The 20,497-nt window shown below is 44.4% G+C and overlaps 2 protein-coding genes across 3 annotated transcripts; one reads left to right on the top strand and one right to left on the bottom strand.

Moving 5' to 3' along the window:
- The first annotated feature begins 17 nt into the window (after positions 1 to 17).
- GOLGA1 (golgin A1) lies at positions 18 to 17,075 on the top strand. Of its 2 annotated transcripts, none has more exons than XM_083875814.1 (23): positions 18 to 181; positions 537 to 845; positions 2,443 to 2,533; positions 3,660 to 3,734; positions 4,209 to 4,306; positions 4,805 to 4,837; positions 5,357 to 5,485; positions 5,756 to 5,925; positions 6,311 to 6,422; positions 6,546 to 6,641; positions 6,865 to 6,990; positions 7,824 to 7,919; positions 8,353 to 8,448; positions 8,706 to 8,858; positions 9,092 to 9,187; positions 9,892 to 9,981; positions 10,778 to 10,880; positions 11,153 to 11,271; positions 11,488 to 11,649; positions 12,138 to 12,197; positions 12,744 to 12,908; positions 13,751 to 13,837; positions 14,635 to 17,075. In XM_083875814.1, the coding sequence occupies exons 2-23, from the start codon at positions 711 to 713 to the stop codon at positions 14,713 to 14,715; spliced, it is 2,373 nt and encodes a 790-aa protein (XP_083731940.1). In that variant the 5' UTR covers positions 18 to 181; positions 537 to 710; the 3' UTR covers positions 14,716 to 17,075. The 2 variants fall into 2 exon arrangements, with proteins under 2 accessions (XP_083731940.1, XP_083731939.1); XM_083875813.1 differs by having other exon boundaries at positions 19 to 181; positions 11,153 to 11,310; positions 14,635 to 17,073.
- Positions 17,076 to 17,609: 534 nt separating this feature from the next.
- Positions 17,610 to 20,474, bottom strand: ARPC5L (actin related protein 2/3 complex subunit 5 like). The gene is made up of 4 exons (XM_083875816.1): positions 20,299 to 20,474; positions 20,117 to 20,189; positions 19,741 to 19,917; positions 17,610 to 18,187 (listed from the first exon to the last, which is right to left on the bottom strand). Exons 1-4 carry the CDS (start codon positions 20,436 to 20,438, stop codon positions 18,125 to 18,127), a joined length of 453 nt encoding a protein of 150 aa, XP_083731942.1. The 5' UTR covers positions 20,439 to 20,474; the 3' UTR covers positions 17,610 to 18,124.
- Positions 20,475 to 20,497: the final 23 nt, after the last annotated feature.

The raw sequence follows: 20,497 nt of genomic DNA, 5'->3' as shown, positions 1-20,497 counted from the left end.
GGAGGGGCGGGGCTGAGGGAGGAGTGAGGCCGGGGAAAGGGGCGGGGCTTTGCCCGGGGGCGGGGCTGGGACCCGGGGGCGGGGCGATGCCGGCGCCGCTTCCGCCCCGTGCGGCGCTTCCGGGTCGGCGGTGTCCGGGGAAGCGGCGGCGGGACCGGCGGGGCCCGGCTGGGCATGGGCGGTGAGGAGCGAGGGGACCGGTAGCGCAGGGGAACCGGACCGGTTGGGCCGGGGCCGGGGCCGCGGGGAAGCGGCGGTGACGGGCCCGCGATGCCTGGGGGCAGAGCAGGCTCCGCGGGCCGGGCCGGGCCTCCCCGGCGTGTGGGTGCGGGCCGGGCTGAGGGGACCCTCTCGCTCCCCGGCCCCGACGCCGTTTGGGGCCGTTGGTTTGGGACTTTAACTGATTCCGCTCCAGGATAGCCGGATTTTTAGCGTGTTGTAGCGGATGCGATGCTAAAAGGTTTTCTGTTACCTTTAAATAATTCATGCTGGTGGGATTTTTTTTAGTGTGGAACCCATTTCTGTTTGATTTTCAGGTACTGCCAGGCCTTAAGGGCTTTAATGGCGCTAAAAATGCAGTAGACCCGTGGATGAGGCTCAGAATTAAGTCTCAGCATTTGGACGCTTTAGAGCAGAGCGTCAGTGCATTAAACGTTGGAGGTCGTGGCTTTCCAAAGGACCTGGATATTTGAGGGCTGTAGAGCAGTAAAATGTTTGCCAAATTGAAGAAGAAGATCGCGGAGGAGGCGGCGGTGGCTCCCAGGCCCGGAGGAGCCGCCCGCATCCCCAGGTCTGTCAGCAGGGAATCCATCACCTCTGTGGGAGCAGACTCCGGGGACGACTTTGTGAGTTACACCTTGCTTTGAAATCCGATTTCTCTGACAGTGGTTTTATTACAGTTTTGCAGACAACCATTTTAAGTCTAGTGTGCGGCTTGAATCGGTGCTGTGGTGTCTTTGTAAATGTATCATTAGCATGAGTGAACTTAAATATTGAAGAGAAAACGTTTGTTAAACACAGTAGTTGCCGTGAGGGTTCTGTTCCCATGTAAACATGAGTTACGAACCTGTTTCTGTACATTGATAAATAGACATTAAATACTGAATACAGCTGTAGTTACGTATAAGATGCTTGTTAGTTAAGTTAAATTACTGAAGCACAGAATCCTAGAATGGTTTGGGTTGGAGGTGACCTTTAAGCTCATCCCCCCCGTCCATGGACAGGGACACTTTCCACCGGACCAGATTGTTGCAGGTCCTGACCCACCTGGCCTGGAACACTCCCAGGGATGGAACAGCCTCAGTTTTCATTTTACCTCTTGGCTTCCTGCTATTCTTCCTACCTGAGGCATTGTATATGTCTCTGCTGAAAACATGTGCAGTGTTGTTGCGCTCAAAACTATTACAATTCACCTCTTTCATTATAAAACATTGCTTAAACAAGTGGTAGAATTCCAGGAGCGTGTGGGTTAAATGAAACCCTGGAATGCTCTGGCACCTCTGCCCTGGATGACTGGCTGTCACATTTTTAAAAGCCTGGATTAAGGCAGTGTAACCCCACTGCTGGAGCCAGCAGGACCCACTGCAGAGCCAGCAGCAAGTCTTGTTTGCTGTCTGCAGAGTGAAGAAGTTATTTGCACAGTTGAGCTTTAAATAATTTTTTTTGATGCTCAGCTGAATTTTCAGTTCTGTTAAGCAGGAGGCTGGAGCGCCTAATGTTTAAATATATTTTATAGTGGATATATATTAGTCTTGCATTTTTCTGAGGGTTTTTTTTTTTTTTCTTTAGCACTCAAGAAATTCTCATGTAGAAGTTCTGTTTACCATCTTGCAAGGTTGTAGAACAGGAAACAAATAATGGCAGCGACCGAAGTCTTGAGTGGTTTTCAGAAAACCTCCAAGAATTAGTTGTTTTATCAATATTCATTTAACTGCTCTTGCTATTGATTTTTATGGAGCAAAAACCACCAGAGGACTCATAAGTCAGTTATGCAGCAGACTTTGTGTGGACAGATTGCTGCATCAGGGCTTCAGTGAGTTTATCCCACCTAAAAGTATTACTGCTTCTTTTCTAATTACTTTGATTTTCTGACTCTCTTCTTTGACCTTTCCTGGTGCCTCTGCTGTAGAGCCTGATTTCCTCCTCCTCAGTCATTCCATTCCCCTGTCTCGTCAATGACAGTTTGGACAAACAGTTCCCAGCCCCAGCTCCTTCCCAAGCCTTGTGCTCTGGGGAACAGGCAGCCTGGCACTATTAAACCCTTGCTGGTTTTCTCCTTCAGCATTTTTTACACATTCTGCTGTGCTTAGTACAATTTTCCCCTCTGTGTGAAAAACCAGTGCTATTCCTAGGCAGAAGAGTGGTTATTATCAGGGACTTAATGTATGCCAGGGTCACTTTTTCTAAATTTTGTAAGTTACAGGGTGTTGCTTTTCTCCCAAGGCTTCTGATGGAAGCAGTTCCAGAGAGGATATTTCATCCCAGTTGTTCAGAAGAAATGAACAAATAAGAAAACTGGAGGTGAAGCTGTCTGGTATGTGCCCTGATACATATAAAACTTGTTACTTTAGGAAACGTTTTCCTTTGAATTTGCATGGTTTAATTTATTAAAAATAAATGGGGTTAGGGTCTTTTGAAAATCGATTTGTAGTATCCCTGTTCATTGACAACAAGTGAGCATCCAGTATCATTAATTTTTTATGAGGGCGACTGGATCTTTGCTGATTTCAGCAATCAATTTATGTGATTCCTTGGAACATCTGGGATAGCTTTCTGTCCCGTGTTTCAAACAATGTCTGTCCTCACTTGTGTGTAATGATTTGTTTCTCAGAGGGTCTGAGCTTTCTGATGTTGGCAGTAACACAGTGCCATCCTTAAAGAAGTGGGCTGGGAAATGAAAAAGAAACAAAGAATTCAGCATAAAACTGTCCTGAGGCTTTTTTCTTTCTAATCCCTTGCTCTGTAAAGCTGTAGTGAAGGCTGGCACTGCTCTTCATGCTCTCCCTGTTGTAGGAGACTGGAGACCAGGCTGAACTGTGTTACACTGCTGCTTCCCAAAGCTCATGAGAGGCCTTGGAAAATTAGGAAAGGTTATAGCCAGATCAGGATTATTTTAATTTGTGCTGGAGACTTATTGGGCTCCTGTTCAGTTCAAGAAAATATAGGCTTCAAAAATTATTTCACATTGAATTTGAAAGGTCCAAGTGCTCATCTTCTTGCACAAGAGAAACTTAAAAGTCCTGGCTGGGGCTTAATGCAAGAGAGGGAGGCTCTGAGTATCAGGAGTCTCATGAATTAACCCTTCCTTGCACCCTCCAGTGCCAGACATCTTTCCTGAACAGTGTTAAATATGTCACTGTCCTGGGATGAAGTGAAAAGGGAGGGAGTAGTTGTTCATTCTCTGGTTCTGCTCTTGTCTGTGTCACTGACACCCCTGGGACAGGCCCTTCTGTTTGTGCCAACCCTGTGGACAGTAGAGAGCTATTTGCTTGTGTTCATTGTTGTGGTCACCCAAGTTTTCCTCAGCAGGAATGATTTTCTGACTGAGAAAATCATTGTCATTTGCCACTCATTTTTTTTTTTTCTTTTATGTTACCCTAAAAATGTCCTTCCCCAATGTCTGTCCATTCCTGGTCTCTTCTTCTCCTTCCTCACACAAGATTATGCTGATCAGATCCGAAATCTGCAGAAGATAAAAGAGAAGCTTGAAAATGCATTAGAAAAGCATCAGGATTGTACGTATTATTCTTTTTTTCCTTTTTGTTCAGTTGAGTTGAAACTTGCTGTGGTTGGAAGGAAAGAGGTTTGGTGTACAGGTGTGCTAATGATTTCCTTTCAAACTGTGCCCCTCTGTGCTGTGAACAGTTAGAACACGAGTTGTTACCTTATTTACAGCATAAAAAGCAGCAGCAGTGTGTTGAACAAAGTTGTTATTGTACTCCTTCTGCCAAATGTGGGGCTAACCTGCTGGAAGGACCTTTTAGAAACCCACAGCTTTGTTCTAATCCAGCAAGGAGCAGTATTCCTGTCTGCTGTTAGCTTTGGCTCTTGGCCAGTGAGGGAATGAGGAGCACAGCACTAGTGCTACAGTCAAGATGGGGATAATTACTTGCAGGAGAAGTCCTTAAAGTCATAAATAACTTACAGAAAAGTGAGAAGCAATTTTAAAAGATAAGTTTTTAATATAGCTGGTGGTTGTCTGTTGATAGCCTCCATGAGGAAGTTTCAGGAGCAGAATGAAGCTCATCAGGCCAGTCGAGCCAAGATGGCTGAAGGAATGGCTTTGGCCTTGGAAAAAAAAGACAAGGTAAGAGAGCTTGAACAGGACTTCTGACTCTTATGACCCTGATGTTTTAAGTGGGTGTTGCTATTAATTAAAATAATTGTTCAGCACTTTGTGTGAGTGTGCAGTGGTGAGGGAAGGAGGAAGTGCTGAGCTCAGTGCCAGGAATGGTGCAGGACTTGCCACTGCTCAGACTGTTCCGACTGGTTTTAACAAGAGCCCACAAAAATTCCTATTGAAAGGTTAAGCTTGTGCTTAGATAAGATTCAATGGCAGTAGGCCTGTTGTCACATTTCTTTTACTTGCATAAAACTTATGTATTTGGGTAGCATAAATGATTCCTCAGCCTTTATCTATTCAAGCATGGGCTGTTACTGTACTGCTGCAGATTATTTTTTTAATCATTACTAAAGCCTAGTATCTCCTAATAATACAATTTTAATTTTTTTAAACCATAATTGCTGTCCTTGAAAGTCTAAAAATGAATTTTGATACATTTTTTCTCCTTTCTTTCTTGTGCAGGAGTGGATGGAAAAACTTGGTCAAGTTGAAAAGGTAATTAACCTTGGATGTTTTTCTGGGGGGGTGTTGTGTGTATTTGTGTGTATTTGCAAACATCATCTTGTACACTTCCAACTCTATCAGAACTCAACTCTGTTCAGTCCTTTTTATTGTTTGGTCTTTGTTCAGTGAGAGAGGCCGATCATTTGCCTTTTGTTAAAATGCTTGGGGAGGTGTTTGTGGTCTTATTTTTCACTGGGGAAAGAATGATGGGTTTTGATGGGAAAGTTCTCCTTCTGTAAGGTGGAATATTGTCCATTTTTCAGAGTTCAGTTTAGATGGTCATTGATGGCATTGTAATGATTTCAGATTTCTTTTTATGGGGTTTTTTTTTTTAAGTTTGGTAATTTGCACTGTGATGTGAATCTGAAAGGATTTCTGTTTCTATGTTGAGCACCATCAGGAGCTCTATGGCTGCAAGACAAAAATTTCTTTCCCAGAGAGTTTACCTAAACTCCCATTAACCTGACATGAGCATACCTTTGATTTCCTTTGGTTCTGTTCATTTATCAGGAAAAGAAAATGCTTCAAACACAGTTACAAGAAATGAGGGAGCAGAGTTTGAACCTTTTCCAAAAACGAGATGAAATCGATGAACTGGAGGGCTTTCAGCAGCAGGAAATTGCCAAAGTTAAGCACATGGTAAGAATACTTCAAACTTTCTATTTGCTAAAATTTTTATTAGGATATTAAGTTAGTGGTAGCCCAGCATTCCTTTTTTCAGCCTTTATGCTTGTACACAGATTTGGTTAGTGTCAAAATCCTAACAGTAGGTACTGAACACAATATTACACAGTTTGTTATCTCACTTAATTCAGCCCACAAATTAGTAAAACAGGCAAGTTTCAGTGAAAAGGTTTATCAGTGTTACTCATCATCTGTAATGCCAAAGATGATCCTTCTAATATTCAGCTTTTGAAAAAGGAAGAATCTCTGAGCAGAGCAGAGCAGGAGCTGGAGGCGCGTGCTCAGGAGCTGACACATGCCAGAGCGGAGCTGCAGGAGGCCAGGAGTGAGTCCTCAGGCCTCAGGAAGGACCTCCAGGACTTGCAGCAGCAGTTCTTGATGCTGCAGGCTCACAGGTATGGAGCTGAGGATTTCAGAGGAGCAGTGGATGTATTTCCCCTGTATTTTTACTTGATGCTCAGTTCTGTCTCTTTGGAAGAGTTTATATACGTAGCAACTTGACTGAATTTTTGCCTCTGCTGTGGCCATGGGGATGTAAATGCCAAGCCAATGATAGTAATACTTTTTTTCGTAAATTATTTCCTTTTTTCATTGCTTGGATGCTTAACTGTCACTTTTTTTGGAAAATTAATAATCAAGCAGTGATTGATGATGGTGGCTGGTTTTAGGCCAAGAAAATTTTGTTGATGCTTAATCCATTTTCATAAGCAGCAGAATTATCTGCTAAAGATTATTTTTCTGGAATGGTATGTCACTTGTTTTTATTCTCTTTCTGTGAAGAGATGAACTAATGACAGCTGAGACAAATGCAGAAAATAAGATCACTGCTCTGGAGTTAAGAGAACAGGAGCTACAAACTGTCATTCAGCAGCTTTCTGTAGACTTGCAAAATGTAAGTTTAAGCCAAGTGAGATGTGATTCAAAGAGCTCCATGTCTGCAGAAATTAGATTAGATATCAGTTATGTGGTGTTGGAAATTTAAGTTTCAAAGTAAGTAATTTCTCAAAATGTTTAGGCTCGAGTGGCTGGTTCTGGTTATGAGAAGAGACTGGAAATGTTACAAGTGGAGCATGAATCTCTGAAGGTGGAATATGAGCAACAGAAGCAAAAGGTGAGATGCTTTCAGATGCATGTGCTGTTGCTGGTATGAAGGTGCACATTTGATTAATGTACACCTTTGTGTAGGTGGAAGTTTGGTGTCTAGAAAGTGTTCCAGGATCATTTTGTCTTCAAATAGGACTTTCCTTTTTACTGACATTTTCAAAAATCAAACTACCACAGATTAGCTGAAAGCTTCATTGCAAAAAAGATGCTGTGATTTATCATTCTCACAGATGACTTTTGAATTTGCTGAGAGAGATAAACTTACTGAACAGCTGCAGGAAAAGGTATCTTCCCTGGAAAACAAGCTAGAAAGAAATCTCTCGGGAGATGAACATGTGCAGGAGCTGATCAAAGAGGTAATTACACAGTTAAAGTCTGCTTAGAAGTACAGTGTTAGTGATTTGTTTGTTTTGGGTTTTTTAGGTCATACATTACTTTTCACCCATGGAAAGAAAGCTACTGATGTCATACAGCCACGTTTGTCCTGTCAGTGTGTTTTGGCACACTGTGCTGGGCAGAACATGTGGTGGCTGCACTGAGCTGGTTTGTATAGATCCTGCACAGATGTCTGTGTTGGCCTTTCTGCATTGTCTGTTTGGGCACTGCATCTGACTGCTTAGATAGAAGAGCAGATTTCTAGTATCCCCATGGGAGGTGGAACAATTTGGGAGTTTTTTAAATTAATCCTTACAAGAACAGTACAAGAAGCTTTTCCTTGTTCTTTGGCAAGGCAGTGGGGCTGGGAGGGGAACTATTTGCACACAGGTGTGCAAACAGAATGTTGTATGCTGAGAACCTCAGCCTCAGAAGTGCTAAACAACAGCTGAAAGCAGAAACTTAGCTGTGGTTAATCCCTTTTCTCTCATTACTTCTTGATCTCTTTCTCAAGCACTGCTGCTCCTGCTCAGAATCAGCCTGGAGCAACATTTCCCCAGCTGGGTCCTGGGGAGAGAGGGGGATGTTTGCTCTTCCCTGGTCAAGGTGCCTACAGTTGCATCACCTTGTGACAAAAGCACTTTGCTTGGCTTAGTAAACTCAAGGCAGTTTAAAGTTTATAAAGAGACATTAAAACATTCTGTCCCATTTTAGTTTGACCTTATTAACGAAATAAAAAGGAAAATTTTAATTACCCCCAACTTATGTCTTTGTCCATCCTTCCTGGTGTTCTTCACCTCAATGCAATCTTCAGAAAGCTGCTCTTGAGCAGAGGCTGGAGGAGAGCAGGCAGCAGGCCCTGGCAGACAGGACACGGCACAGCGAGGCCGTGAACCGCTTGGAAACACAGGTGAGGAGTTTTTAATTTCACCATAGATTCCGACTCTCTTTGTCCCCTATTCCTCCTCCCCTCACTGCACTCCCAGCCTAAGGTGAGACTGCACATTTAGTCACATTTAGTCCTGAAAGGAGAATAATTGATTAGTGTCTCTGGGCATCTCCCCACTGCATGGGTGGAGGAGGGCCTAGAGGGGAAGATAGAGGCTTTGTGCAGATCCTCCCTATACTAAGAAACAAATAACTCAAGGGCAAGCATTGCTGGGGCAGTGCTGTGGTGAAGAATTCCTAAAACCAGCATGTGTTGAATGGCAGCCTCTTTAATCTCTGTGGTTTCAGGGATTTAACATTAACCTTCCCCTCCTGGGCCACTCTGTATTATGCAAACTTTTTTAAATAACATAGATGCCAGTGGATGCTGAATTTAATTCATGGTGTAATTTTAGAAAAAAGAACTGGAAGAGAAACTACAGATTGCAACAGAAACATTGAAAAAGAGCAAAGAAACAGCTGCTGACCAGGATCTGAAGATCCAGAAGCTGGTGAGTATCCTGCATGTTTCACTGACCAGTAACAGCTCAGTCTTCAGCACCCCCAGAGACAATCACTTCTCTGTTTTGTTATTCAAGTATTTGTTTTCTTGCTGTTTGTCTCCTGAACTCTGGTCTGTGAGTACATGACACTGCTGCCAAAGGAATTATGTTCCTCAGTTTCATTGTCTCATGGAATGGTGTCTGATCTTGTCAGAATGATGTCAAAATACAATTTTATTAACGTGGTTTTCTTTATTTCTCTTAAGCAAAGTGATCTAGAGGATGAAAGAAATCAACTGCAGCAACAGATTTTAAGTGAGAAACGTCAGTATGATCAGAAAGTTACTGGGCTGGAGTCTCAGATTGCTGCTCTTGAAGAAGCCTGGGAATTGGAAAAAACAACAACTCAGCACAGGATTGTAAGTACAGAGACTGTCTGCTGGGTTGTGAGAGTCTTCACAACATGGTTTCAACTTGCAGAACTTGCTTGTTGTCTGAATGTTCTTATTCAGTACTCTTGTCATTATCATAGAAGATAATATATATAATACTTTGAGGAACTAAGTATGAGCAAAACATTAGATGTGTTTAATGTTTTAAACAAAGCATTAGAATAATTGAACTGGGTATTTAAACACTCTTTATTTTACAGAGTGAGTTGGAAAAGGAAAATGAAAACCTCAAGGGAAGCAAAGAAGGGTATGAGAGTTCTTTAAAACAACAAGAGTCTGAACTGAGCAGGCTGAAGGTGAGGGATGAACTGGGTACTGGAATTGTCTTGGAACAGAGCTGAGGCTGGCGAACAGTAAACAGCACAGTGGGTTACATTCAGTGCTTGGAGGTCTGTTGTGTTCAGGGTGCAGGTACTTGGAGCTGCAAATCATCTCTGGTACTCAGCAGAAATGTGTTGGAGAAGCATTACAAAGGGCTGATCCTTTTCTGAACCAGAATGCTTGGGTCTGCCTAAATCAGGCAGAAATAATACATATATTGTCAGGGATGTGAAGAGCTTGGAAATCCTGTTAGCAGTGGTGAATACAGAATGGTTCAATGTCAGATTCCACTCACAGTGTTCAAACCAAAAAGTTAAAAACTTAATTTGATTGGGTATTTACAGTTTATCCAGTTTTGACTATAATTTTAGATGGCTGAATTTTTTTCCATAGCTACTCCTGGATGCACAATGGGACTAAAGCTCTGTTGTAGCAAGGAGCTACTTCTTTGTAATAGAGTCTTCAAAATGAAAGATCTTGTAAGCATTGAGTTTATTTGGGTACTTACATCAGTTCTGTGTTGCTCTTGCATATGCAGGGAGCAACAGTCAGTAAAAAAAAACCTAACTCATTTGGAAATTGTGTGTCATAAATGTCATCCTAATGAATTTGGGGTTAAAGATGAGAGACTGATTTATTTATTGTCTCACATAACCTCTCAATTACTTCTGGTTTACAGAGTGAGATGAGCAGCAGAGAAACTGTCAGTGTGGAAATTGCCAAAGCATTGGAAGAAACACGGAAACAGAGAGAGGAATTACAACAGCAGGTTGGTTAATAATGGCTGTTTTAAAATGTATCTGAGACGTCCCAACCTTTCAGAGAGCAGGCTAGGTTTGGATTTATTTATCCTAACGTTCAAGACCATTGGTCAAAATCATATCCACAGCAGGTGAGACAGCAGTGGTTGCCTCAGTAAACTTAAGACTGTTTCAGAGCCCTGTAATCTGTGAGGTGTTACTGTGTCAGTGCCATTGGGAGCCTCTGACATCTGGCAGCTTCTTTTGAAGAAGCCTGTTTGTTCTGGTTAGTTCCTTTCAGTGCCTGTGTCACATCTGGGTTCCTCTGGAGAACATTAGTTGTCAAATTGTACATTTCCTCATAGGGAAGAGCTCATATCCAGTACTAAATGTCAGTTCTAGGTAGTCTTGTTTTGCTCTTCCTGTATAAAAAACAGTGGGTAATGTGAGCTTGTGTTTCCTTAAATAGGAACTGTCAACTGAGCAAGTTTGACTGGAGTTAGTCCCATCTTTTGGTTTCTTTATTCTTCTGGACCTGCTGTAGATCTGTGCTTGCTGGGCCAGATCTGTGTAGAAGAGGTTTAAGGCCATCTCCTGTTTTGCTCAGGGGCTTTGGCAGCTGCCACATGCTGGCTGGGCAATCTGATGGTGGCACAGAAGCCAGGCAGGGTTTAGCTCTTCCAGCTGTAACTTCAGTGCTTGTTACTGAGGGCAGCATTGGGGAGGCGATGCCTGCTGAGCCTTTGAAGGATGTTGGACCTTTCAACATCCTCTTCCTGTTTTATATCTTTAATGACTTCTGTTCATTGTTTTTCTCCTTTGAAGGTTTCACATCTGAACGCCCTAATAAAGGAGAAAGACCGGCTGATTGATGAAAAACATGATCTGCTGCTAAAACAGAAGGGAGAACTGAACCAACTCAGTCAAGGTTAGACCAAATGAGTCCATTGTATCCTAGACAACTTTAAATACAGTCTGTAGTTCTGGCCTTGCCTGGCAGAGTGTGATTTTTCTAGATTTCTCTTCCATATTTAATATCTTAGAATTATCAAAATAGTTTATAGTTCACTAGCAATTGGACAGTCTCTCTTTTGTCTTTCTGTCTCTCTCCTGGCTTTCTGTCTTCATGACAGACAAAATGGATTAGAAACTCTCACCTGATGTGCAGCACTGATACTAAGCAGGTCTCTCTTTTCCCAGATCATGAAGCTGCTTTGCTGCAGGTGCATCAGTTACAGTTGGACATAGAAGCAAGTCAGAGCCAAGCAGTGGAGAAAGAGGAAACAGCAAGAAAAGAAATTGATGAGCTGAAACTGCAGGTACAAGAGTGCCTGTTGGCCAAAGAGCATGAGAAAAATGTGAGTGCAGTTGCAAATCCATTCTGTCAGACTTCCTGGGAAAAGAGGGAGGTTTGCAGGAGCACCCCAGTTCTGTCCTGCCTGGACAACCAAAAAGAAGTCTGGCCTTCTCCCTGGGGAGTGTTCTTGAGCTGAAAATGTCATGCTGTCTCTCCACTTCACTGTTTATTTTTATAGGTTTTGGAGCTGGAGGAGTCGACGAGGGCCTTGAACAATGAGCATTTCCCTTCTCCAGAAAACTCTGTGGTGGAACAGAACGGAGAGGTGGCAGCTGCAGATGTCATTCAACTTCAGAAGGATAACAGAGAGCTGGAACAGCAAGTTGCTGAGAAAAACAAGGTGAATAGAAACAGCTGGTAGTCTTTCCCCTTTTAATTAGGAAGCTGAGTAATTGGTGCTGCCTGTGGTGCAGCCTTTAAAGGACAGGCCTGTCCAATTTGAATCCAGTACACTGTGAGTAAATGCTTTTCTCTGGATTGCACAGGTATCTACCAGCCATGAATAAAAATTGCAGCAAGAGCTGCACAAATCCTGATCTATTTTGGCAGAAAGATGCAGAAATGATACCATTTACAGCTTTCCTGCAGAGCCCTTTTGTGTGAATTTGGTTCAGTTCCACGGCACTGGCACATGAAAGCCCAAGTGTCCTGCCACAGGCCTGCTGCTGTGTGCAGCTGGCAAGGCAAGGCTGTCAGGTTGCTTCTTCACAGTTGTCAGTGTTGGTTAATTATTACTTCATTCAGTACTCGCTTATCATGGGTTTTTCCAGATACCTGGGGGTCCTGACAATGAATACTGTGTTAAACTCTCCTTTGCTGTGCTTACAGATGATAAAGCAGCTTCAGCAAAGGATGGCAGAACTCAAGAAGACTCTCCAGAAGGAGCTGGTAAGGGTTGTGTGTTTTCAGTCTCTTCAGATGGCACTTGCTGGCAGGTACTTGCACTGTCATTCCAAAAGCTTGACTGCTAACCCCCCTTACATCTCTCTGCAGTGGTTTATCTCTCCAAGAAAAAAAAAATCTATATTAAAAAAAAAAATTAGCAGAGGTTTTAAAATTGTTATTTTTGCTCTGATGTTGAAAATTATTCTGAAGAAAGCCCATGTTTGAAAGGCTCACAGCAGATTAGTGATAGGAGAAAATTACCAAGGGATAGTTTCCACCATGGAGCCAGTTCTGTGCTGGTTTGGGTAATGTACATGGAACAATGACATCAGCCAGCTCCTGTCCTGGAGTGTAGAGAGCTGGAGACACTTCTCTGCTGTCACCCCACAAAGGATGAGAAGCTGTTGATGCCCACTTTGTACTCACCTGTGGGTACAACCCTCTTTAGATATCCTGAACCCAGACCCCTCCCAGTGTCAAGCTAACGGCATCTGCAATGTACTTCTCTTTTTCTTCTTTTTTTTTTTTTTTTTTTTCTTTGTTTTGTAGAAAATAAGGCCTGACAGTGAGGTACTTGAGCTACGTGCAAATTCTGAAGTGCCTAATGCTTCTGTGACTGTCACCAACAACTCTGACTTGAACGACTCAAGGGAGATAAACTTTGAGTACCTTAAACATGTTGTACTAAAGTTCATGTCCTGCAGGGAGTCTGAGGTAAAGATACCACTTCTCTTTCTACATCTGTCTTTCTCTAGAAATTGCCACCTGTCACCTCCCAAGGACACTTTATGCCAATACCATAATTTTACAAATAAAAAGTGCACAGTGGGAGCAATAAGACAAAATGGCTGTCAGCAGCGTGTTTGGAAGTACAGACTACTGTGAACTGCATGAAAGGGAAATGTGAGTTTTTAGGAGGTAGTCACATCTGGGTATTAGAGATCTGCATCTACAAGAGATTCCCTCTACACTGCTCTGAAGAGCATTTGGAATATGAAATGGCTGTACATTTAAGAAAGAGGTAAAAAACCAAGAAAAAAAGAAATCACTTGTTATTGGTCTGTAAGAGGTAATTCCTTATGCATTTGGAGCTCCTTCCTGTTCTCCACATGTTCTGTTAAAGTTAGAAAGTCATGCCAACAAAACACTTAATTGCAAGTCAGTGGGTAAGGTAGAAAAATAACTGTACAATTTCATGGTATCCCGAGTGCTTGATTCTGTCACGGTGCACCAGTTAGACTGTGGAGTTTGTGTGCCTCAGTGTGTATTTGAAATGACAAGAATCTCTCCTGCCGGTTTAAACCACTTTTCAAAGCAGGAGCCAAGCTGCTTCTCTACTCTGACAAACCAACCCCCCACCTGTCTCTCCAAAACAATTGTTAAAGAACAGAAGGCCAGGAAACACAGAAGTAAGATGCCATCCTAGTCCACTGAAACTAGGAATAATGGGAGGTTGTTGGTCTGCTGAAGTCTGTGATAGACCTACAGAACTCTCTGTGCTGCACCATAGTCCTGAGTGTAGAGCCCAAGCAACACAACTCTCTGGTTTCTTTCAGGCATTCCATCTCATTAAAGCTGTGTCTGTGTTACTGAATTTTTCACAAGAGGAAGAAAACATGCTCAAAGAAACTCTGGAGTACAAGGTAAGGGTTCTGTGCCATATGTAATCTCTAATGGGATTCCCAGGAGACAATGAAAATTCCTAGATGCTGGGAGATTAGGAAAAGTGTCTTTTTTCCAAATGTTAGCTACAATAATAAATGTAATTTATTATTAAAATGTTAACTGACCACATGCAGGAATTGTCCATTTCAGTGAGGGAAATAGCAGCTTTCTGGTGCTTAGAGGAGTTAGAGCACAGCTCTGCACAGTAAACTTGATCCATGGGGAGAAGCTGGAAGCTCCTTGCCTGAACAGAGTCAGTGTTTAGCAGCACGAGCCTAATTCTGGGTCTGTGTCTCCTTTCATGGGCTAAGATGAGATCTGCATGACCCTGGCTGTGTGGTGGTTAGGGAATGTTCAACAGTGAGTGCTGCCTCAGCTCCAGGTGCTGCATCATCCCTGTCTACCCAGGGAGTTGGGATGTTCAGTCTGCAGATGAAGAGATTTCCTCACATCTGGTTCAGGGAACACTGTAATGCTACATTGACTAAAGGCACTGTGTTTCAATGACTGTAAAGTTCTAATTTGAAATTATTTTAAAGGAATATACAAAGTATAATCTTCAGTCATTTTCACCTGTGGGAAGTGGGTGCTGTTCCTTCCAGATTTGATTGTGTGAAGCTGTCTCCACTTCTTCAGTCTTGAGTCTGCAGCATTCTGATTTATAAATAGGTCTTTGCATCAAATGATGAGAACATGGCTGTGTACCATATTACTTCTTTTCCACATCTCAGAAGTGTGAGCCCTGTGTGATGTGTGTCATGCTCTTGTGTCCTAGATGTCCTGGTTTGGGTCAAAGCCATCTCCCAAAGGCAGCATCCGGCCATCTATCTCAAGCCCAAGGACTCTGTGGCCTTAAGGGAACCTGAAGGTGGCAGGCAGCATCCAGGCACTTCTTTCTGTGAAAAGAATGCTGAACACACTGCTCCAGGTGTGTCTTAATCACTGTCATTGCAGTATTTTGTACAAGAACTTCTGGCTCTGTTTACAAAACTAATGCTGTGCAAGGAGACATTTTCACTACAGACTGAACAGCTCTGGGCTGGAGTCGGGGACCACCTCGGTATCTGTGATGGGAGCAGCTCCTTGTGCTCATCACTCCTGGGTTCCTGGAACCAGAGGGTTCTGAGCACCTCGCTGACAGCAGGGCTGCCAGTTCAGGCTCTTGGGATGGTGATTCCAGCTGCTGTTCCAGGGTGCTGGAGTCCAGTGACTCTGGGCACAGAAAAGCTGCTTGTCTGGCTGTGGGAAGCCAGCAATGAAAAATGTGTTGGCAGAACAGTGTTGAGAGTAGGATGGTTTGCAAAGCCTTTCACAGGACAGGAGCAGGAGCTTTAACCAAAAAAGAACTCTGCCTTGCCTTCTAATACTGACATAACTAATGGTCGGCATTTTTTCATATCACTGTGTAATTTAAGGTGCATTTATCCTGGCCTGCAGTCCTCAAGGCTGCATGTTGATGATTATTTAATTTGAGAGCACAACTTTAGAGTTGTCTGATTTTACTTTTCTTAAAGAAAAATAATATTTAAAATGGTCTTAATTATAGTACCTAATCCTCAGTCGCCTTTAAAACTAATCCATTAGCCTGTTCCATGGGTTGTTAGCAGTGGGAAAAGGGGTAGGAAACCATTTTAAATTTTTAAAGCTGAGTTCCAGGTATTGTAAATCCACACTAAAAAATACCTTTTATTTAAAAAAAAATAAAAAATAAAAATCTAGTGACAAAGGGTGAAGAATGCTGGTACTAAACACTTTAATTTTTTTTCTTCCAAGTCTGCTAGCAACAAATCCTCATAACCAGGATCTGCCTCTTTGGTTGTGGTTTTCTGTACTTCAAATACTGATGCTTAAAAACTGTTATGTTAATAACTGTGTCCTGACTATTATGGTAAAAGAAATGCTGTTCATGAGGGGTTTGAGGGCAAAATTCAACTCTTAGTGAACAAGTCGTGGTTCCAGCAGCTTGTTTTCCTTAATACAAAAAAGAAAGGGGATCAAAGTGGTGCTTCCTCCCTGGAAGCACAATTTTGCCCATAGTTATTAACATCACTGCAAAATCTGGATCCAAATGGGAAACAGCACTAAATCTGACTTCTGAAAACTAAGACCTATTTCCAAAAATCTACGTGTATGGAACTCAGTGAGCACACTGCAGTTCTGGGAATTATCTTACAAGGAAGTTCATACTTCTCTTAAATATATTCAGAATAATTCAAGCTTTCTCCAGTGGAGATCCAGCAGGAGATGAATGTGCAGATCCAGAGGATCCAGCCCCTGCTGGTGTCCCAGACAGCCCCACCTGAGACACAGGTACCCCCAGGAGCTGTCACTGGGCACAGGTGATGCTCCTCAGCCTGGAACCAGGTTGGATTTGTCTGAAGTTAAGAAAACCAACATAATTTTTTGGCACACTAAAGCTTGTCCAAACGGTCTTTAGTAACCAGATTCATGGCACCTCCAGACAGGATAGAGCATGGAGGGGTTCACCCCTGCTCTACTGTGAAAATGGACAATCAAAAAGTACATTTATTTCAATTGTTTCTCTACTGAGATACAGTGGGGTGGAATAACCCTGTTAGTTCTAGGAAGGTTTTATTCTCTGAGATCTTTTCCTTCCTAATGTCCCTTTGCCCTGCCCCTTTTCTGTGGGACTAGGGCTCAGGACTCCCTCACTCCCACTGCTCCCTCCTGGATGACTATTGGGTTTATGCTGATCCTGGCTTCAAAGGTTACTGCTGAACAGTAGGACAGGCAGCCTGGAACGGAGTGACAAAGTAAAATCTTGGGTTAAATATTTACTAACAACTTCAGTTTCAGATCCCAAATCCTCATACAGGATCAACTTACCATAAACTAGTTCTTAAGTGTTGAATTTTCGTTAGGTATCAGAGCAAGACTGGTGTGTATACATGTATCAAAAAGCTAATGCACTTTCCCTTGTCTCAGAACAGTGGTTATACATAATCCTTTCTATCACCATTGGATTTCTTTCCTTCTGTGCTGTAAATATGGATTGTATGATGAAACACTATGAAATTTGTGGTGCAATACATTTTGGATCAAACCCCTAATCTTGATTTCTTTCTTTTTATAGTTCTGGTTATCTCCTCAGGGATGCTATAGCTATTTAGAATTGACTTTTAAAGCATGACCCAAACCCCACCTTTGCCCAGGGTGTGGATGGGTGTGCCAGCTCTGCCACCAAGGCCTCTCACAGGGAGTTGTGCCACAGTGAGGTGGCACTGCTGCCTCCAAAATCACCTTCCCACCAGAACGAGCTGCTGCTGCACTTTGAGCAGCTGATGGAAGCAAGGACTGGGTGGAGCTGGGGCTCTCTGAGAAGCTGCTCCTTGGTGCCAAAGGGCAGGGAGCCCTGCCCAGGCCAGAGGGACATGGGGACAGCCATGGATCCAGGAGTCGTGTCCTGCCTGGGCAAAGCACAGGCAACACCTCTGGTGCAGAGGACACACTAATATAGAAATCACAAGTTCTGAAGTATCTTCTCAACTTTCTAGCATGGACAAGAATATAAAAATCAAATCTAGAGTGATTATATGTTCTATTCACTACATCTTAGAAGTCTTGACTGGAGCAGCTGAGCTTGGTCCCACTCCCTACAAAGGACAGAGTTGGATTTGAGGACAATTCTCTAAGCAGGTGGAGTTAGGAGCAGTCCTACAAAGGTGGACACTGGGTTGGACTGGGTTATTGCAGGCCTGCTTTGGAGTAAGTGTCAGACTTACAATATAGCTGAAAATAAATTTAACTCATGTGATCCAAGAGCTTTATTGATGCAGCAGGCACTTCACTTTACATTAACCCAACCCCAGAGTCCAAGAGTCCTTCACCCACGCGTTCCAAGGTGCCGTTGCAAGCCCTTCTCCCACCCTCAGCTGCAGGATCTCAGCCCAGACACTGCTACCCTGGGACTAAGCAGGACACACGGGAGCTTGTATCACCACATCTGGCTAAAGCAGAATCTGAAATACCTGTTCACTTACAGTAACAGGAGGCAGGAGTGTGCCTTCTCTCTGCCTGTTAAAGAAGGGAGCAGGAGAATGTCTTAGCTCCTATATTTGATAGTCGGAATATGCAGGAATACCTTTACTCTTCCCCCACCTTTAAGGTTAAAAGCATTCCAAGAGGAGGTTACTGTAGGATTTCCGTAGATTGCAATCTCTAATAAAGATGGACCAGTGTAATTTCAGCTCATTCCTTCTTCTGAGTCCAAACCTGACCGTTGCCTCTGTCCAAGTTAACAGTCTTTACACAGTCTTTCTTGCTGTGAGAACTCTTACTATGGAGCCCAGGCCTCCTACTGCCAGTGCCTGTGGGAAAGGAGAGAGGTTGCAGAGTCACCACATCCCACACAGAACAAACACTGAAGAGTTTAGCCACAGAAGGGACTAGAAACTGACATTCACAATCTAACCCTCTTTTGGATCTGGAGGGCTCCAGTGTTGCATGTCACTGACAGAGCAGATGTCTCACCTCCCCTATCCCTGAGGAGGAGCTCGCTTCAGTTTCATTTGTGTCCCTCAATGTGAACAGTGTTTCCTTCTGAAGTCTAGACGATGGAGGTCATTATGAAAAAATAAATATTTAAGCTGACTGCTGAACGTGGGGCATTTACTTTGCAGTCACAATGCAGTAGAGCACAGGGGTATCAGAGCAGTGTGAGATGGGTACACGACTGGACAAAGGCACAGCACCCACCTGGAGCAGGACTTACAGGTGCTTCAGGCAGGTAAATGTTCCTGAGCTACCAGACCTGCCACAGGCCTTTTGCAGAGGACAGACTGGTACTACCACTAAGCTGACTCCATTCTGAGCAAGCCACACATCCTACCAGGCTTTAAACCCTGCCCAGCCTACTCAGACCTGCCTTGTTCCTTTCACAACAGAGAGGACGAGATGCCTTTCATGTCCCTACATGCTCTGAGTACCAGTCAGGGTGATGGTGTGTCATCTCCCATGCTGGGAGCACCACCCACACTTACCTGAAAGCACCTCAGTGGAAACAACAGGGAAAAAAAAAAAAGAAAAAAAACAACAAGCAGAAACATGTTCTTTGCTATCCTGAGAAATTCCCTCCTCCCTTGTCAAGGCTTGGCAAAACTGGTGACAGCAGCCAATAGCTGGAGTCATGCTACATCACAGGAAAAAGCTCTGCACCTTGGGAAAATGAGACCAGCATTCGAGCAGCTGCCCTGCACAGGGAGCTGCAGCATTCCCAGGGATCAGTTTTCCTGGGAGGACTGACAGCCAGGGCTGTAGCTAAAACCCCTGTAGTGGGGGAAGATTTCACTTGGATTCCTGCCCAGGGGCAGTGGCACCCAGCAGCTGCTTCAGGGATGTGCCTCACCCCAGAGTGTGGCTTGTCCTGTCACAGACAGGGAAGAAGGTTCCACAGTCAGTGGCTGAACACATCCCACATTCCCTGTTTCACAACTGACATTCCACAGCAACACAAGAGGCCCCTGCTGGTCCCCAGTGGAATCTCTGGAGACCTCAAACTCCTCTCTTGCTAAACCCTGTGACTCAGCTGATGAAAACTGCCAGACCTGGGGCAGCCTGAGCCCCCTGAGCTCGGCCACAGAGGAGCTGCAGCTGCCCCGTGCACCCAGTCACATCCCCACTCCCACCCCTTCTCCTCGCTGGGAACTCCCTGCCACAAGTTTCCTCTCCCCATGGCAGAGGGTAAGCTCTGAAATACAGGCAAAGGCTTTGTGAATGCAGGCTCAGAGAGACCAAAGATCAAAGGAAACACTGAACTCCTCAGGGATGAGGCCTTGCCATGACCTGGTTCTCTCCAAGGGCTCTCCTGAAAGCACAGAGCAGGACCCTGTGAGTGTGACTGAGCCCAGAGGCGTACACGTACCTTTTCATGCCACTGGAGTAATATTGCACTGCTGTTTTCTGTTGGCTTTTCAAATCCTTTATAAATGTACTTCATTAACAAATCAACACCGTTTCTGTCTAAGGAATTCACCGCTTGTTCTATTTCACTGCTTTTAAAAGACGTGAGGACTTTAAGCATCGTTCCCTGGGCCTGCTCCTGGGAAGACAAGGCAAAGAGAGAAATGTGAGGACGAGAAGAGTTGAGAACGATCCCGAGACTCGTGTTTAGCAAGAGAAGGCTGTGCTCCAGGCTGGGTTATTTCTGAACGCGAGGTGAGCGGTTTTGGGGTTAAAGGAGGCAGGGGTGAGCACACGGGGGGGACAAGCTGCTGTCCCCTCAGGGCCCGCCCGGTTACCTTCATGGCCGGGTTCCTGCTGCTGCCCGGGGAGCTGCGGATGGCGGTGTGGAAGGCCCGGAGCGCCTCCCCTGTGCGGCAGCGGGTCAAGGACTCAAACAGGAGCTGTGCCCCGCACGGGCCCGCCCCGCGCCCCACGGGCCATCACCGCCGGCCCCGGGACCCCCCGGCCCAAAGGATATTGCCTGAGCAGCGCCTCCACCTCGGGGCCGGCATCGGGCTCGGCCGCCGCCGCCTCCTCGGGCTCCTCCACGAAGCGGTTTTCGTCGTACTGGTCGATGTCGAGGCGGCGGAAGCGGGAGGAGAGCGTGCTCCGCGCCATGGCCCGGCCCGCCCGCAGGAAACGGCCCCGCCGACCGGAACCGGAACCGGAACCGGCGC

Source organism: Zosterops lateralis, assembly GCF_965231275.1.
Source record: "Zosterops lateralis genome assembly, chromosome: 20".
NCBI classification, from domain to species: Eukaryota; Metazoa; Chordata; class Aves; order Passeriformes; family Zosteropidae; genus Zosterops; species Zosterops lateralis.
Note: the sequence above shows the minus strand (reverse complement) of the source record. Positions and strands in the feature narration are given on the sequence as shown.

Coding starts and splice junctions, on each gene's coding strand:
- GOLGA1 (XM_083875813.1), top strand. CDS start 711: ATGTTTGCCAAATTGAAGAAGAAGATCGCGGAGGAGGCGGCGGTGGCT. Junction 12,198..12,743: donor AGACTCTCCAGAAGGAGCTG/GTAAGGGTTGTG, acceptor TTTGTTTTGTAG/AAAATAAGGCCTGACAGTGA. Junction 13,838..14,634: donor AAGAAACTCTGGAGTACAAG/GTAAGGGTTCTG, acceptor CTTGTGTCCTAG/ATGTCCTGGTTTGGGTCAAA.
- ARPC5L (XM_083875816.1), bottom strand. CDS start 20,438: ATGGCGCGGAGCACGCTCTCCTCCCGCTTCCGCCGCCTCGACATCGAC. Junction 20,190..20,298: donor GTGGAGGCGCTGCTCAGGCA/ATATCCTTTGGG, acceptor CCGCTGCCGCAC/AGGGGAGGCGCTCCGGGCCT. Junction 19,918..20,116: donor GCAGGAACCCGGCCATGAAG/GTAACCGGGCGG, acceptor TTGTCTTCCCAG/GAGCAGGCCCAGGGAACGAT.